Source organism: Scophthalmus maximus, chromosome 20 (assembly GCF_022379125.1).
Source record: "Scophthalmus maximus strain ysfricsl-2021 chromosome 20, ASM2237912v1, whole genome shotgun sequence".
Taxonomy (NCBI): Eukaryota; Metazoa; Chordata; class Actinopteri; order Pleuronectiformes; family Scophthalmidae; genus Scophthalmus; species Scophthalmus maximus.
This window is the reverse complement of record NC_061534.1, coordinates 10,368,605-10,387,211: the sequence shown is the minus strand read 5'-3', so window position 1 is coordinate 10,387,211 and position 18,607 is coordinate 10,368,605. Positions and strand designations below refer to the sequence as shown.

The 18,607-nt window shown below is 41.5% G+C and overlaps 2 protein-coding genes across 2 annotated transcripts in view; one reads left to right on the top strand and one right to left on the bottom strand.

Annotated features, from left to right (window-relative positions):
* The window catches only part of LOC118285019 (astrotactin-2-like), a 220,383-nt gene extending 215,377 nt beyond the window's left edge, over window positions 1-5,006 (top strand). The window contains exons 22-23 of the mRNA XM_035608297.2: window positions 457-640; window positions 3,181-5,006. Coding sequence (XP_035464190.1) covers window positions 457-640; window positions 3,181-3,418 — 422 coding nt within the window. The 3' untranslated portion in view covers window positions 3,419-5,006. The remainder of the gene's footprint in view (window positions 1-456; window positions 641-3,180) is intronic.
* Window positions 5,007-6,926: 1,920 nt separating this feature from the next.
* pappaa (pregnancy-associated plasma protein A, pappalysin 1a) overlaps window positions 6,927-18,607 on the bottom strand; it is an 82,224-nt gene continuing 70,543 nt past the window's right edge. The window contains exon 22 of the mRNA XM_035609018.2: window positions 6,927-12,944. Coding sequence (XP_035464911.1) covers window positions 12,840-12,944 — 105 coding nt within the window. The 3' untranslated portion in view covers window positions 6,927-12,839. The remainder of the gene's footprint in view (window positions 12,945-18,607) is intronic.

Below are 18,607 nucleotides of genomic sequence, written 5' to 3'. Positions count from 1 at the left end.
AGTAAGGTCAGGACTTTACACACGGTTCTTTTTGATCACAACTCTTAATTACTCACAATGTGCATGATCACATTTTGCTGTTATTGAAACAGGCTGTGGCAACATGTAAAGGAACTGTACACAAATTGCACATGTCATGTTCAATTTTTAGCAATTTGCGGGAGTTTACCAGACGGGAAGGGTTCTGACGTCAGACACCATCAAGTTGCATTATCAGAAGTGTAGGATCCAGTGTAATTGAAGGTTGACCTAAATTAAGGAATAACGTTCTACATACCTTTGACCTTTCATCCACAAACCTTGTTGAGATGCAACGCTAAAGTTGTCTATCAAAGTGATGTCATACACTTTCATCTGGTTATCTCCTCGCACATGTTCAATCCTCCTAAAAAGCCTTTTTTCTCTACATTTCCCTGTCTCTCTGCTGCCTTCTTCTTGTCTCTTTCCCCCACACAGAGATTGCGGACAAGGTGTACAACTTGTACAATGGCTACACCAGTGGCAAGGAGCAGCAGATGGCCTACAACACACTGATGGAGGTCTCACCTCCGCTGCTATACAGAGTTCAGCACCACTACAATTCCCACTACGAGAAGTTCGGAGACTTTGTGTGGCGCAGCGAGGACGAGCTGGGCCCCAGGTGAGGAGATTCGGATGATGGCAAACTTTTCTCGTGCCGGCTTAGAGAACACTTCTCCTTCTACAGTTCGTTGTCTAAGGGTTTTTTATGTGTGACAGTTGTTGTCCTGGCGAGAATTTTTCAGTCTGACACTATTTATCTCTTTCGAATCTCCTTGTCATCTTGTTTGATTAGGTGTAGGAACAATTACGGTCAACCTGAGGTTTCTTACATAAGAAGAGCCAAAGCTGTCTGAACTGCTGCTGCCAGATCCAGAGTATTTAGTCATTTTTTCATGACATTGTCTGCGCCCCCACTAAAGCAGGAGCACTGTTGAATAATTGCCCTACCCCCCCTCCTCCCAAAGTACTGGAAGGCAACTGAGCAAGGTCACTGTGAAAACTCTACAATTACTGTCGCGCCTCGCATTACCTATGTGATGCTAAAGCAGCGTTCGACAGCCAAGCCAAACACTAAATTTGATAGTCAGCTAACACTACCTCAACTTCCAGCTCCCATTTCCTCTTCTCTCTCGTTAAAAGGGGTCTCCATGTCCACATCGCGCCACCCTGACATCCCCTCACCCATGACCCTCTCAACGGGGACACCCCCGCTGACAGATTGCTGTGTGAACAGACATTGCGTCACCGTGGAGACAATGTGACCATTACTGACCAACACAACTTGCGAGGGAGACAGATAAACGGTGCTTTTAGAAAAGTATAAAACTAAAAACTTCACGCGTGCAAGTCTGACAAGGCAAGCAGGTCCAGGGATGATGAACCTCGGTCGGCCCATGTTTTGTCCAATTACGGCCCAATGTTTTTGTTTGTCCACCCCCACTGCCTGGAAGCAAGTCCTTTCAAGCCATAAATAATATAATAATTGTGGAATAACTTAACTCTGCTGAAAGATCATGCTGCTCTCTGATTGGTGAAGGGGGGTGGGAGGCGCGGGTTGGCCACTTGGACTTAATACGGGGATCGGGGTGGTCAAATGGTGTGTTTGTGTACGTGTTTGTGTGTGGGCACTCGCGATCGGTGGGGGCGGCTTTTGGATGGGCGAGCATGGATTATTTACTGCCTGAAGTTGGCAGGGTTGAGCCTTGTTGGGGTAATTTACAAGCAGGCTCTATTGGTGGTGCCTTTTTAAAAGGTAACAGAATGGCCAAGGGAAACATAAGCACAGTCAGCACTCCTGCAGGAGCTGAGAATCCCAGGAGCCCCCAAATGTCCACCAGCATTGTTTCAGACGAACACTAGCTCCTTTCATAATTGTATTGTTCTCTGGATGTGCTATGATGTTTTTTTTTGTGTGTGTGTGTGTGCGTGTGTGTGTGTGTGTGTGTGTGTGTTTTAAACTTCACTGTAAACACAACTATTAGCTTGTACTGCAGCATACTTTTTTCTGTCTCCCCTGATTTTATGTTGTTTTCAGTCCTGGGATACATTCCACTGAAGCAGTGTTTGTGTTGTAATCAATTGGATTCAGTCACTTGAACCTGAAAGGTTACACAGAAATAATAATTTGATTTGTCTTTTCTTTTTTTAGAAGTTCCATCAGTCATCTTGAAGGACATGTAATGTGTTTAATTTTTTTTTCTTCCAGAGCTCACGTGCTCGCAAGCCTCCCCTGATTATGTGTTTGGTATTTTGTTGTTTCAGACGTAAGAATTTAAGGGAAATGAGAAAATGCCCCCCCCCCCCCTTTTTTTTTTCAGCAAATAAGTGAAAAGGATGTCTGTACTCCCTGCTTAACTAAAGACAGATGTTGATGCTCAGCAGACACTGCTTTTCAAGACAAATGGAATTTTGCCCTTCTCCGTGTGTGTTTTCCTCATCTTAGTATCTATATGAGCGTAACAGCCTTGAATACTTCCACCGTAGGTATTGAATGGATGTATGTGTGCCTTTTTTTTTCTTTTTTTTAGACTTCTTTTCTAAATTGACAAAAGTGTTTGTTTCATTCTCTCTAGACAAGCTATCACTGGTGAAGTGTTCAACAGAATCAGTACATCAGAATTCAAAATGCAATTGCACGTGGTGGTTTTTGACCCAGACCCGATGTCCATCAGAGAGTCACAGTTAGAATTCTTTCAATTCTGGTGACATTCAAAGTGGTGTGTTTGTGCAGATTTGGAGTCGGAGGATGTGCGAATGAAAGCTCAGATCCACAATTGTCCGTTTTTTTTCTTTATTTTCTTCTTTAGTTGTATTGTAATGGTGTCTTTGTCAACGTTGTGGCGCCAAATGACCGGATCTGACGTTGTTCATCCGGTGGTGCAGCGAATTCTAAGGTATAGGGAAAATGTGTGATCTTGAGGATAAATTAATGCTTATTATTTACTTATATTGTAAATCACAGCTGCTTTTAAGGTTTTATTGAAGGACTTGCTTTTGAGTTCATTAAATCCCTGGCAGCACAACAGCAGAACTAAGGACAATTCATTGTCTAACCTTACATAAATCATCTTACTCTTAACTTAATGTTGGATATTTCCTTGAACAGAATTGCATTGATGCTGAGCTTGGATATTTTTTGTTGTCTTTCTCCTTCAATAGAAAAGCCAACCTGATACTTCGCCGGGTGGAGAAGATTAGCCACTACTGTCGGTCCCTCCTGCGTAGCACCCACATCCAGAGCCGCACCGACACCATGGCATATGTCTACTGCCGAAGCGAAGAGGGACGACCTCCCAGCAACACCTGGCATGGCTCTTTACACGAAAGTCGCGCCAACTGCATGGAAAAGCTCATCTCCGTACAGCGTAACACATACAGCAACACCAAACTCCGATGAGTTTGGAGATGAGCAGTACGTCTTTTTTCTTTTTTTTTTGTCTCACAAAATGACATCATTGATGGATGTACTTTGTCACTCCACTCTGCAGCAGGTGTCTCTCAAGTGACTGGTGCGTTTTGAGAACCAGGTGAGCCTAAAAAGAAAATAACCTCAGAATTCACTGGACATTGTGTTTAAGCTACAGAAAAACATTGTTTTCTGTGGCCTTCTTTTATTATGAGACAGGAGATTATAGAACAAATCTGGAGCGATCACATTTCTCAAATGCAAAATGCCAGTGACTGCACATATCAATGAGAATCTGCAGTGAGGACATGTAAAATATCATTCAGCCAAGAGAAACAGCTTGGCTTAAGTACTTTGAATGTAATATTGTAGTCCCTTTTCGGTGCTTTGAGGCTTAACTGGAACATGTAAGAGAGAAGAAGAAAAAAAAAGGAAAGTAAGCATAACTTTTTTGCCTTTACTACGTTCATTTGAAAGGGGAAACTAGGAAAATGCATAAAAGCCATTTGGAAATCACCAACTTGTTTTCAAGTTCCAATTAATTAAAAAAAAAATCTTCATGCATTTAAAATCAGTAAGTGAGAAACTTTGTAGTTAGTCTTCTATTACACTTGATAGATTTAATTGAAATCTCAAGGCTTTGTCTGATAACAGGACTGACAGCCTGTTGAAGTTATGCAAAGAAAGTGGGCAGAGTTCTAACACCATACTCATTCCTAGACTTTAAATTCAGTGCCGGAATCTATGAATCCTTTGTTGTCTCCCTTTGAGCGCGTCAGGAAGACAAATACTATTCATAATGTAGCAATACATTTTAAGGGTGTTTATTAAACTAAAAGTTGACCTGTTGTGCACCTGAGACGACAAGGAAAATTATTTTGCCACACTGAAGTCTTTAAAGTGAGCGGTTTAAATAATATGATGGGTTTTGCGAAACAAAAATGAAATCAGTTGCTGTAGATTTAATTTCTGCAAACCCATGTAATATGCTTGTAATCTAATAATAACCAGTTGGTGAAATGTAATGGGATGACATGAAGTTCTGCGAATGAAAAAAAAAATAGATCCACACAGACAAAGGCGATAGTGTTAGAAACTGTCACAATCTTGTGACGAGTGGTTCAGACCTGAATACGCTGAATGCATCTTTGAAAAGTCCCTCCCTCGCAGCAGAATTTGATATTCATCCATATTTTTGTGCACTCATAGAAAACATGGCAGATGGGATAATAACATAATAATTCTGAAGAACATTTTCAGGAGGCCGAACAGTTTGTGCCGAACCAAGTGTAACCGTGTTAGGTACCGTGCACTGAATTGTGAAGAATTTTGTGATTGTCGGGATCAACCGTGGTCCTTTCTCCAGGCCAATGTCATATCTACAAAGCCATGGATATCGTTTTATGGAAGATAAAAATTGCCTTTTTTTCAATATTTTCATCTCATGTTATATGAATTGTAATAATAAATTATTATATTGTAAATTTTAAATTGTAAAAAATAACAGACACCTGTATTATGTGGCTTTGATTGTCTTTTTTTCTGAAGAATGTGAAAAATATTAAAAATGTATATAAGATCAGGAGACTCTTCTTCCAGCACTACAATGGAATGATTACATTACAAGTGACAACAATAATTTAGGGTTTAAGCATCTTTCTTACTTAAACAGCTGCGGAGCATTTATCTAAACCTATTTTAGCATCACAAGTTCCAAACCAATTTAAATTCCCCTACCAACATAATTCATTCCAAAATTGTTTACCACATGTGCGGATGGTTTCCTCATGTATTTACTGATGATTTTCTGTCTTGCGGTCTCAATTTTCATGAATATTGTTGGTTATTTTCCACCTGGTAGTCATTTTCCTTGTGTGCCATCATACTCATCATCATTTTAATGTGCTTTATTTCAGAAATACATACCTTCCAGTTTGCATCAATTTCATAATGCAAGCCAGTTGAGCCGATGCAAAAAAATGTCAACACCAGAAAGTGACTCAAACCTGCCAATTCAACAGAATAATAACTTGTGCTGCCTTCGAGCATCTTAAAATAGCTGATTGAGTAATTGTCACAGCGTGTCAGTTAATAGCCCATTTGATACTTTGGCACTCGATACTCCCACACTTCCTTGTTTAATCTTGAGTGCTCGTCTTGCGGTGTATTTACGTCATATCAGAAGAAACCGAAGAACGGGATGTTGTTGCCTCAAAGTGTTAACACATGTCAGAACACCCACACGTCCAAGACCAATTGTATTCATGACTACAGAATCAATGAATCGCAGCACATAGTCTCTCTTTTTTTCTCTCCACACGTGTTAAAACAAGTACAAGTGAAAATTGTGATCCTATGATGTAAACTCTTTGTGCTCATATATATATCCACAGCAGATTGTGCCTCGTAAAAATGACCATCCCAACATGTCAAACCTTCTATATATGAATTCAGGTGAGTGGTTTAATATTATTCCATATTGCAAAATAAATGAGTTTAATCAATGTAAATCTGTTGGAACGCCTAAAAGTTTTTGGGTTTAATAGTTGTTTAGGTAGGTAGACATCCGGCCATCAGCGCCAGCATGTTACAGCATAGAGAACAACTTGCTGTTGCCTTCTATGATCTGTCTCGTTAGGCGGTCAAATGTAATCTGACGTGGTTTTGATCAGCTGATGTGACGCACAGGGCTCATGTGTCCTGCCCGAGCTGACACAGACCAAACCCCGGAGAGAAGCCCCGAGGGGTGCGAACGGCTACGGTGCGGTCGCAAAAAATATCAGAATGAATCAGCATGATGGCAAAATGAGGCAAAGATGAAAATGGCTGCAATCACATGCGTGTAGTTTGCAGGGCGATGCATGGTTTTTCCCAGGTTTTTTTAACGTGATCCGGCTCAAAAAATATTTACATTGAGCTGGAAACAGCGGGGAATCATTCAGTGAACTAACAGACAGCTATCCCCTATGAATTACTCTAATTTATATCATTAACTGAAGGTGGCTATGCCTCTCTGCATGTGAGCTGCTGGGAAGCATTTTCTTTTTCCATCTCTCTCAACAAACTATTCCTTTAAGCTCGGATCCAGTTTCTTTCCAGTCATGCAACATTAACTGCACTTTTAAAATCAGTAGCTTGATGTTCATTCTCACAAATTAGGCCATTAACGTCATTGGTGTGCCAGGAACAGTACTCGCATTTCCATGCCAATGTATCAATGGAGGCTTAAAGAATGAGTTCCTCTTTCATAACCAACTCAGCCCAATTTTATTTTTACTTTATTTATTTTTTAAAGGGCTCACCGTGGATCTCTGGTACCTAAATGGCTTCCAGAAGAAGCAGACTCTTTAGAGGCATGCAAGTGTTAAAATATATGATATAAAGCAGCTCCAAAGTTAACCCGGAAACAGGAATGCAGGAAGCTTTCCATGTTGTCAGCAATGATGAAACAAAGCAATGTTAAAAAGAACTTTGAAAGAACAGACCACACTCCTCCGGCTTATGTTCACTTTAACCAGTGTTTTATTTCTACACAATAAATGACAGCAAAATGAACATGATACTCTTCTAATCTTTATGACTCTTCCTTATGAAAATATAGTACACATGTTTTGCCATGTACCAGAGCACCAAAAAATATGTATAATTGCAACTGTGGAAAACAGAGAGAAACATCGACTGAAACAAAAACAAAATAAGGTCCAATCTGTTTGTATATGTGCCAGAAAAAGTGCATACTGTGTAAGAACCAAAGAGAGAGGAGGCCATCAGAGGGAGGGAGGGACTTCTGAGTCCGATGGCTTCCTTTACAGTGTTGGTGTGAAGTTCTCAGCAAACACAGAGGCAAAGGAATAAGACTCAACGACATACAGTATATGGAGAGAGGAGAATCGAAAAGCTGTTGGTTGGTGCCACTCAACTCGGACAAATTTGAAATGAACTTCTCAATGCAAAACAACGATCAGTCGAGTTTGACTATGAGGACGATTTTTTTCAACAGACTCCTAACACCCAGGAGTGACCATTTTTGATTTTATTCATCTCGACAACAAATAAATAATTCATGACTCAAATGGATAAATTCATGGTTTAGACAACTGACAACAGTGCTTGTACTTAAGCCATTATGGACAAATAAATGCTGACAGCGAGTGGTGTGGTAAAGCATCACAGGTCTTTTTTTCTTCTTCTTTTTGTTTCTGTCTTGCGGGTGATACTTTGACACAATGCACAACAAATTCACGGTTCATCTCTTTGTATAATAATTATGATAAAAATCAATCCAAGAGCTACTCCCAAACAGTTAGTAGATGGTTTTGCAAATACAATCATCATGTAATATTATTATTTACATCTTAAAATATATTTGTTGAGCAATCAGGTACGAAACATTGCAGTAATACCACTAGTTATCCACATAATTTGTAAATACACTGTTTTTTTTCCACTTACAAAAAAGGGACAATTCACCTTTTTTAAATTTATTGACGGATTAGGAAACAGACATAAGTGGACCATTCTATAACCAGAGGCCTGTGAGAGGTACTTCATGTGGTACAATACACAAAGAAAATGTCTTACAACAAGATGGCACATCAGTATTTTTCTCCACATTGATCTGAGCGGATACATTAGGGACTCTGACACTCGTTCCTACACTCCCTGGCGCTTTGTAATGGAGTCAGACACTACAAAGTTTTTTCCGTCCATTTTGAGACGAGCAATACAACAACCTGCTGTTGAATTAGAAACAAAGGAGCGACTATTTGGTGGAAAACGTGGAGAGTTATCAAAGCCTGTCAGGAATCAATGCTATACAAATCATCTTATATGATAAGCATAGGCCCCAGGTGAGAAGAACTGTTCCTTCAGCCCTAACTTCAAAAGGCTCTGTAAGCTGGGCAAACATCCTCTCTCATTTTCACAGGGCCAGCTTGACCCTGTCGGCCCTGCGCAGGCATACCTGACAGTGACAGATGAGGCAGTGTGTTGAGGAGTGGGGAGGTGGAGGTAGGCAGGGGGGAGGGGGGCGGTGGGAGTCCCAGAGAGGGACGGCTGCCACCCCTTGGAGAAACTCTGACTCACTGGCCCTCGGCTTGTTGCCAGTCAGCACTGGCCACCCCTGGCCAGAGGGGCAGCCTCTGTGAGTACACATTTTCACACCTGGGCAAATAGCGAGACAGGCCAGGAAAAGCAGCCCACCCATCCCTACCTCTCTCTCCCTGCCCACTCTCTGCTCCTCTTTCCTCCAAGATCGCTCTATCGGGGGCACCACCGGCTGCCTTTTGATCCCCTAGTTCTCCTTTCACTTCATTTTTGATCCCTCTCTTTGCCACCTGGCCAATTTTTTTCTCCTGCGCTCAGCTGGCGATGCACAAATATCCCTTGTGTGCCTTACATTGGCTCTAAAAACATTGTCTGCTATATTATGGATTTATGTACTCGACCATTATATACTTGGTTCTTTTTCAAAACTGCTTGTATGTATGGCTAATGTGTGCATTCACAACAACAAAAAAGCAAACAGAAAAAAAAAAAAGAAACTTTACATTCTGGTTTTAAAGAGAAAGAAGATACACTGCACTCAGTTACATTTAAATGTGATGAATCCTCATTGGATAGAAGCAGTGTCCATCTACACTTAACAACCAAGGGGATTTCTTGTGTGGTTGTGGGCTATGATCGCCACAGAGTGTGATGACAGACGAAATGACAGCTTTGACTCACAACCAATAATGTTTCTGTTTATAAGCACAATGTAAAAAATAACTTACATGGACATTAAATATAACTTAAAAAAGTATAACACTCTCAATAAATAGTTCTACTATTTACACCATTGTTATGAGACGCAAAAATGTCACTAAAATACCAAAAATATAGAAGCAGCAAACATTACAGGCATGAGGTACAGCAAGGGATCCTGTGAAGACTACAGTAAAGAGGCGTTGTCCTCATCCAATGCGCAATCTTATATTTTTTTCTTCCATGAATATCTTGGTTAGCTATGGCTTATGGGTACCTTCTCCAAAATTAAGAATGACATTTTTCAAGTTGACATGGAGTCACATTCTGTCGCCTCTCTGATAGTAATGCGTTGTTTTGGTATCCAGATATTGACCGATGATGAACGTGTTTGTTGAGAAGTTAGTCGAAGGATGTGGAAGCGTCAATGGGTTGTGTTAACTCGGGTCAGGAGGGATCCAATGACAGATTTTGGGATTCATCGAATGGCTGGAACGGCTTCCCGGTGAGCCACAGTAATGCATGTCATTGGCATAGTGTAGTGATTGCAGGTCAGTCTCTTCCCACTGGTGACAGTTGTAAAGCAGCAGTATCTGGAGTACTAATATTATATATAATTCGATAATATCAACATAATGAAAGTCTTTTTTTTTCTTTTTTTTTCAACCAGGGCTATACATATATATACATACATATACATATATGTATATATATATATATTTCATATAAAGTGTTAAATGCAATCTTTGAAGATGATGTAGCCTTTAGAACGTCCTTACAAAGTTTCATATTTCATAAAAGTTACAAAGTCTTTCGAGAGTCCCTTTGAATGGGAATTTCTTCTTCATTTAAGCCTTTCCTTCACCTACGGCATTTGTCGGTTCTCCAAAATTTACACCTTAACCTAAGGATGTATTACACCAACATCAGGGCAAAACAAAAGACAAACATATTTGCAACCTAGCTAGACCTTAAATATGTGACAATATACTTTCAATATACAATATACCTTCTATAGATAATTCATTGGCGTGTACCCTATTTTGTAAGATTCGGGACCTCTAAGAAGGATGGAAAATGATCGTGACAATGCCACCCTTCTTCATTGGTAACATTGAACATAAAGGTGAGGAGGAGAATCTCGGGTCAGATACAACTAAATCACTAATGACAGGAAGGGTTAGAGCAACACGGGGAGTCAAATGACCAAGAATATCATACAGTTTGTTTCAGATCACCGTTCTGACAATAGCAGCTTCTAAACATTTTTGAAAGATATACTTTTTCTTCTTACATGGCAACTAAAAAGTGCAGTAACTGAGGTCAATAATACAAACACTGATTAAATATGACATTTTGTAAAAAAAAAAAAGAAAAAAAAGAAAAAAGAAATACATGAAAACAAAAACAGGAAAAGAAAACTTAAAACCATTTTTTCAACGCTCCTGTCAATCAAGAACATATAGTAATATTTACACAATATTTGTTGTTGTATTTGGTGGAAAATAATACCTGTTATCACTTTCTCTTCATGTTGTGGTATTGTCTCAGTTCTTCGCCATAATATAGATTTTTTTTTAAATGACATGACATTGGTCTCACATCGCCACTTGTACAGCCGGCTGTGTTTCCCTACGTTATGAGAATGGTCTGGAATGCTTTAGCAGAGTCACGAGTCAGAGGAACCAGATGAAATGAGAAGTTTGAATCGGGCCTGATTGTAACCATGGCCGTTTTTTTGCAGCCAAATAGGAGCAGCAACATTTGGACCAGTGAGCCGAGCAGCCTTCATTATAAAATGTGCGTGAGAACAAACTAGCGTGTATGTGTCCGGAATGAAGAATAACAAAATACAAAGTGGTTGTAGCAGCCATACCATCTAATGAAGTTAATTGGTGGGGACACCAAAGTTCACAATACTGGAAAGTGCTGATCACAACCAAGTGCCCTTTTTACTTCAACCGCCAATCTCCTGGACCTCTGATCATATTGTGGCGGCTAGCGCTGTATCGACATGTACATCCAAATGTCATTTTATACGTACAACATTGTTGCCTGCAGATCTATAGAGCTGAGAGTCCAATACTACTGGGAGCGCTGAGAATGAGAGAATTGTCTGTATGTGAGTGTGTGTGTGTGTGTGTTCAGATGTGGTCTCCTTCCACCTATACTCATTCTCACTAAGAGACATGGCCTGTATCCAGCCCTTTATTTCTGTAATCTTGTGTGACTGTACTGTGCAGTACTGTGCAATCCCCCCCCCCCCCAAAAAAAAAGAAAAAGAAAAAAAAGAAAAAGCCACAGACTCCTGACAAGCATTGACTACATTCTGAACACAGCTGGGATCATTTTATTTTCAGTTTGAACTTTTAAAATCAGTGCTTGAGGTAACAAAGTTCTTATCAAGCACCATGAGGGAGGAGTTTCAAACTGAAACTAAAATCACCCCAACCCGGAGTGAGGTGTTGTGGATGACATTCTTTAAGTCCTGGTCAATGTATGTAGCATTTTCATTTGGGCAATGAGGTTGAAATAGGAATGAAAATTGACGGTCTGTGATGGTTTTTTTAAGTTCTTAGTGCTTTTTATATGTGGCGTTATCGTCATGAGATGAAAGTACTAACATGCAAGCGTGAATGGATGTCATGAAGAGGTAACTGTATAAGCAGCAAGGCAGACGACCCGATTAGATGTCAAACCCTATCTAGATATTATGATGTGACAACGGCGGGTAGCAGCGAACACAGTAGCGGAAGCCGTGCTAAAAATGTTTTTAATTTTGCATGGAGGGTTTTGCTGAAAGTATTAAAAAAAAACTGTCTCAGGGAATTGTGTCTGTGGTTGGTCAACACTTGTCTGTTTTGTCTGTGTTTGTGTGTCGTATTTTTGCTCTTGTGTTGAATCTGTGGCTTGGAACATAAGGCGAGACACTAAAGGCAAAAACATTGGGGTTAGTCAATTTTAAAATGTGAGGCTATTTTTCCTCCTTTACTTTCAGACAAAATACTGTAGGTCAGGTTTTGTTTTTTACTACATTCTGTGTTTTTGTGTCTGTAGACATCCAACGATCGTTGTCTGAGCCGAGTCATCATTATATCATATTTTCAACATTTGCTTCGACTTCCTTCATATTTGCAAAACACAAAGCCGACATCAACACTATCCCCAACTTGCACATTTTGAGTTACCTTAGGTTCAATCATGTGATTGGAGAGCGGGTCACTAAAACAGACACTGAAGCCGGCACAAAACTGAACAAAAGGCATGCTACCTAGGCTTGGTTATGTTTTTCTTTTGTTCGTTTGTTTTCTTTTTGTTTCAAAAAATGTCTGCTTCATGTTATTTCTTTCTTTTTTTTCTTTGCTATATATGATTTGTTTTGATGACAATGTTGCAGGGTTACTTTCCTTTAAGCGGAGAAATGAGGTTTTCCATGGAGTCTCATGAGTCCATCCTCTCTTCGAGATCTTTCTGTGATGTGGAGACGGAGGCATTTCAGCTGGTTGGCGTTGCAGTATGGATGGAGAGGTATGCCTGTTAAGCAGCATGTGCAGGAAATTGGAGGCCGAGAGGAGCATGAAGGAGGGGTCCGCCTCGGCCACCCTGGCTGTGTTGGGTCGGAGCAAGGTTTCCTGGGACGTTGAGCAGAAGTCCCCGCTCAGGTGGGTCAGCCCAGGGAATGGACGTGTTCATCCTTTCTGTTCTCTATAGCGTTGGGATCCCGACAGGAGCACTCGTCCCGTATGTCACAGGACATGGGGAATGGAATCACCTGGGCAAGAGAGACACAGATATTTACCGTCATTAGGAGCAACTGCCTTTACATCTACAACCCACTGGCCCATTCGTTGCAACCCTTACAAATGCGTAATGTGTGGTCAAAAGAGGTTCAAACCCACAGCAATAATTTCAAATTAAAGTCAAGATCCCAGGTGTCCATTAACATCAAATATATCATGCAGATTTTTTTTTCTTTCCATTTGATTTAATGGTGCCAGCATTAGCAAATGTGCCGTAACAATTTTTTCAACAAAAAAGAATTATAAAGTAAGATTTCATGAAGCAAACCGCCAAATTGGTTGACTCCACGGAATAAACTGCCATGTGAAGGAAATAAAAACAAAAACTATTAAGTAAATGTCTTATGTTTTATATTCTGGATCTATAACATTTGTTGTTGTATAATATTACCAGTGGAAATGAACATCACTTAGCTTTCCCTATCTTTCTTTCTGTCGGACTTGAACATACACAAGCTACAGTAACTCCTCATACTTGACGTGGACAAAATTCACGAGTACAACAAACGCTGGATACAGAGTGCACGAGTCAGTGTTTGGCGCTTGAGTCTCTGTATTGCTGCTTTAACAGCAGATCCATACTGTTCCACCTGAAGTCACAGAAGGAAATATTTCTGTGCGCCTGGCACAGACAACCCACGACATATTAAAATCCCTGAATATCAGAAAGATCAACATCCCAGTCGCTTTGACTGTCTCGTGTCACATTTTTAGATACTGTGGGTGAAAAAAGAACCGGAGGTTCGCTGGCCATTGCCCCCGGATAACTGGATAACGTTGGCAATGCGTCACCCGCGCCAGCTGCTGCTGCCTTGTCTGCTCACCTCTCAGGGGGCCTTCTTCAGCTGTGTGGGTACGCAAAAAGTGTCCCCCTTCTCCGGGCCAAACCCGGAACACATGTGGTCTAAGTCATAGAAGGCAGGCAGCAGACCAAGGGCATGTCTGCATGTGTGTCCTGGCGGCTTATCAGATCAACTTGTGGGGGTCAGCGGTTCTTATCAGAGCTAACTGGTATTTTTGCTTCTTTTGCACTGTGGATCTCAGGGAACGATGTAAAGTAATGACAATAGCATCCAACACAGATATAAAGTTGACAGCACGCCTCATGCAAAAGACAGCTATAAGTTCAATGCTATAAATTACTGTAAAAGCTCTCTGGGTGTTATGGCCATGGTCATGGAGCAATTCGTGAATATGAAGTGGCTGCTACTGTAATGTCATTAAATAACTGTATCAAGAGATGATGCTCTCTCGGAGGTATTGGACATTAAACTTCAAAGTTTTGGGACCTTTTTTTGCGACTTTTTAGTGGATTTTAACCTTTTTAATATCCCTAAGTGTCTGAAGCTGACTACCATCATGTTGGCAGAGAACATATATGACTATTTATGTAAAATCAGATTTGTTTTTAATGAGATTTTCAAATCAAATAATGACCCCTTCTTTTTACCACATAGCATTGTAAAAGTAACTGCCTTCAGTAAAGTAAATGTAAAATGTTGTAGTAAGTGGAAAGTGCAAAACACAGGAAACAGCACCAATGGTTTGTGAGAGTGCAGGTTTTGTAGACTAGAGTTCTGTGGAATGACATGGGGGAGCATGCTAGTGACTAAGGAGCAGTGACGCAGGCTCCCCTTTGAAATTGGGTATAAAATAAGTTGTTAGTGTGTTTTGGGGTGGGGGGCCTAATGCGAGGGCCAGGTGGGCAGTGCCCAGACTCCTCTGAGAAAATGAGGCCTACATGTGACGACTTTACAAGCCCAGGGCCGGACACACTTCAGAAACAGCTGTCAACCACGTGAGCTGTGTTTCCTCTGTTTCATTTTGAACCCAAGAACATGGCTTGTTTCTTCAGAGCCTCTTCCTTATTTTAGCCCACTTTTATCCCTCCTCCCTCACTCTTAGCACAGTATTCCAGTACGCTTCCTACCTCCCCTCTACACCCCACTTCTCCCTCCAAGGCCACTTCTGTTTATCTGTCTATCTAGAAAATGATGGTGGGTGGCAAATTTGACATGGTTTCCTTTGACCTTGACCTACAGGGTGGCTGGGCCAGCTGCCACATCTGGCCCTGACTTGGGGTTCTCTCAGGGTGGCTGGGAAATGGGACTGGCTGGCCTTGTGGGCCTTGAGGCCCTCACGCTGCCCCATGTCCCAGGGCTAAATGAGGGCTGGGGAAAGACAACCGCTAACAGCAACATGAAAGCCCCTCTGAAGAACGCAGACCTTGTCAGAGCCCCATCCTACCATCTCAGGAACAGGTCAAAATAACATAGAGTTCCTCTCTACATTTCTGTGTGTGCAATATGTGCGTGTCAGTCAGTGCTTACAGGAAAGACGGTGGTGTGAGGGGCACAGGCCTGGGGAAATGAGAACAGGCTGATCCAGAGATGCATAACACACTATTCATTAGCAAGTCAATGCTGAAACCTTATTCTAAGGTGTATTTTTTTTTATTAATACATGCATGCCCACCAATGAGGGGCTGCACGGTGGTGTAGTTGTTAGCACTTTCTCCTCACAGCGAGAAGGTTCTGGGTTCGAGTCCCGGTTCAAACCAATCAGGGCCTTTCTGTGTGGAGTTTGCATGTTCTCCCCGTGTATGTGTGGGTTCTCTCCGGGTTCTCCGGCTTCCTCCCACAGTCCAAAGACATGCAGAATGGGGTTAGGTAAATTGAAGACTCTAAATTGACCGTAGGTGTGAATGTGAGAGTGAATGGTTGTCCGTCTCTGTATGTGGCCCTGCGATAGGCTGGTGACCTGTTGTCCAGGGTGTACCCCGCCTCTTGCCCAATGTTAGCTGGGATTACCTGGACCCTTAAGTGGATTAAGCGGTAGACGATGGATGGATCGATGCCCACCAATGATTTAAGCATATTTGTCTACACAAGAAATAATCAATGACCCTGAAATAATTCTGAATGCCTGATTTTTGAAAGGAGCACAAAGTGGGACGAGCCCTGACCAACACGTGCACCTACAGTCAGTCTCAGGATTTTGAACACCCTTGCATGACAGTACTGTCATTCAGTCACAGTTGAAATCAAATATAGACGTGAAAGACTTGAAAGTGTCAGAAGAATCCATTGTATTTTAACTTTAATGTATGTATAAATGAGAAAAGAAACACAAAGCAGCGCTTATTAGGAAGGAGAAAAAGCAACCCAAGAGCAAAAGAACACATTAGTGAGTTTGGCAAAATTTTTGCGAGCATTTGGCATTCGCAAACAGCCACAACCCCTAAACACTGTGGGGAGTTCCCCCCTCCCCAGTGCCCCCCGATGTGTAACTACCTATGCTGAGTTGTGTAGAAAAGCCCTGTTATCCTTCCTTCCCCTCACTCTCAGATGCATCCTCAGCCCCCACAACCCGCACACACACTCAGAAAAAGTTGAGACTGAAGTAAGATATGGCATGCTGCTGCTTATTTAACGGTTTGTCATTAGCATCACATTGCAGCCGTTTAAGAAAACACAGAAAGTAAGAAGGTAACAGTAATTCTTAATTCCATGACCAAGAAATACTCACATGTGTGGGTGCCTACTCCTATCTGTGCCTCAGCCCCCTACTCCCTTTTAATTGCCTTGGCAATGGTTAATATAGTCTACTTAACTGCCTAAAACTGTTAAAAAATAAAGACCTTTTGATGGGTTTGCTTTTTTTGGCATCCAATTATGTGCATATTCGACGTAGAACACATTAAGGTAGAAAACGAGAGGCTCTCAAATTTCCAGAAAGATCACTGACCATCAATATTCCATCCATCTATGTATGTGTGTGTGACAGCTCCAAAAGAGCACTCTGCAAGGACTATATTCTGCAGGGATAGATTCAATGTAAAAGTAAGTCTATGTGAGTCACCAACACAGACGGAGAGGGTGGTGGTCAGCGGTGGCTATCGCGGACCATCAGCTAAGACACAAATATCAATCGCACCACATAGCAAGTCACGTAGCGAGAGAGCACACTTGTGCCAGACTGAGAGTTGTAAACAGGGGTGAGGAACTTACCCAAAATCCCACCATCAACGCAGACAGAAAAAACATACAGGCACATTTAGAAATAGTTGTTTTAAAGAGGCCAAGCCGTATAACTATATAATCGGTGCCCTCTGCGTACCGCTTCCAGCATCCAAGAAAGGAATTCCTTCCAAACTAAGGGGGGTGGAGGGGACCTACAAAAATGGTCTCGGCAGGCTACCCTCAGAAAGGCATACTCTTGCCTCCTCTCCTCCCTGCCTCTCCAAATCCTGCCAACAGCTTGCAACTATTAAGGGGAGATCCTGTGGTGACCTTACGTGCAGCCAGTCCTTGCACCTTCAAAGCTCCTGGGGTGGAATAATACACAGCAAGTCATCCAGAACTCCTTAATACACAAATCTCTACCAAAATAAAAGATGAGAGCAGCATTTGCAGGGGAAGGGGAGTAAAAAGGTAAATGAGCAACTGACTCCCATTGGTTTTCACTTCAGGAGAAACAGAAGGAATCTGGAAATATTTAAGAATTGATAACCGTATTCCTACAATAGCTTTTCAGCGTTGGCAAGAGAAGAGATTTCTCAATTGTTGTGTCTGGAAGAAGTTGCATCCCATTCCAAAACAAAATGATTTTACATTTTGGCATTTCATATTTGAAAGGCATGGTATTTGATCTCCTCCATCAGAGGATTGAAGACAATGGTGGTATGGACATTTGGTATTGGGTCAGAGCAAATAACAAGTGAGGAAAAGGAGGATTTTTAACCTTTGGACCCTTTGGACAGACTAAAAGGACAAAAAGATATATGACTGTGGATGATGAGGGAAAATGAAAGTCTGTTGTAATATTTCATGTTTTCCTGTTCTTTTCCCCTGTTCATCATTACCAAAGATCAGGGGGAAACAAAAATCTAATAGTGTTTGGCAAAGGTACAAATAATAGTTGTGTCTGAGTGTGCGTGTGTGCATGTGGGTGTACGAAAAAAAAGGGGTCATGCCATTGTTCTCGTGTGCTGTGTCACAACAACAACAACAACAACAACACTTAGCATGATTCCCACTGAGTCACCAGACTCGTGCATAACAACTGATGTCTGGTGTGTCTGAGCATCTGCTGTTTGTTTTTTTGCACAAGACTGAACGTGAAACAGAGAAATATGAATGAGTGAGAAAGTGAATATGTGTGTGTGTGTGTGTGTGTGTGTGTGTGTGTGTGTCTGTGTGTGTGTGTTTCAGTCATAGGCTACCTTTGGGGATGAATGTCAGACTACGGACCTGTTAATTGGGGATGGCTCTCCCCTATTGTGAAAACGCAGATCTTTGGGTCATTGGTTAAGGTTGGGTTTAGGTTAAGGTTAGGGTTGAGAAAGTAGTGGTTGTGGTGGGAGTTATAAAGTAAGTCTCCAGGAAATGAATGAAGGGGGGTTAGGAACGGGGGTGACCAGGGTTGTGTTTCATAGCCTTGCCTATTAGATGAGCTTGACCTTTGCTTGCCCTGAAACCTTTCCTCAGAATGCATGTTTTGAACGTGGCTCCATTTGCGCAGTAAAGGAACTCATTCAAAACACTAACAATGTGTTCATTCACCATTATTGCTTAATACCTTGTTAATTGCAACCTACTACATCCATGGCATCATCGAACTTAGCTTAGCTTGA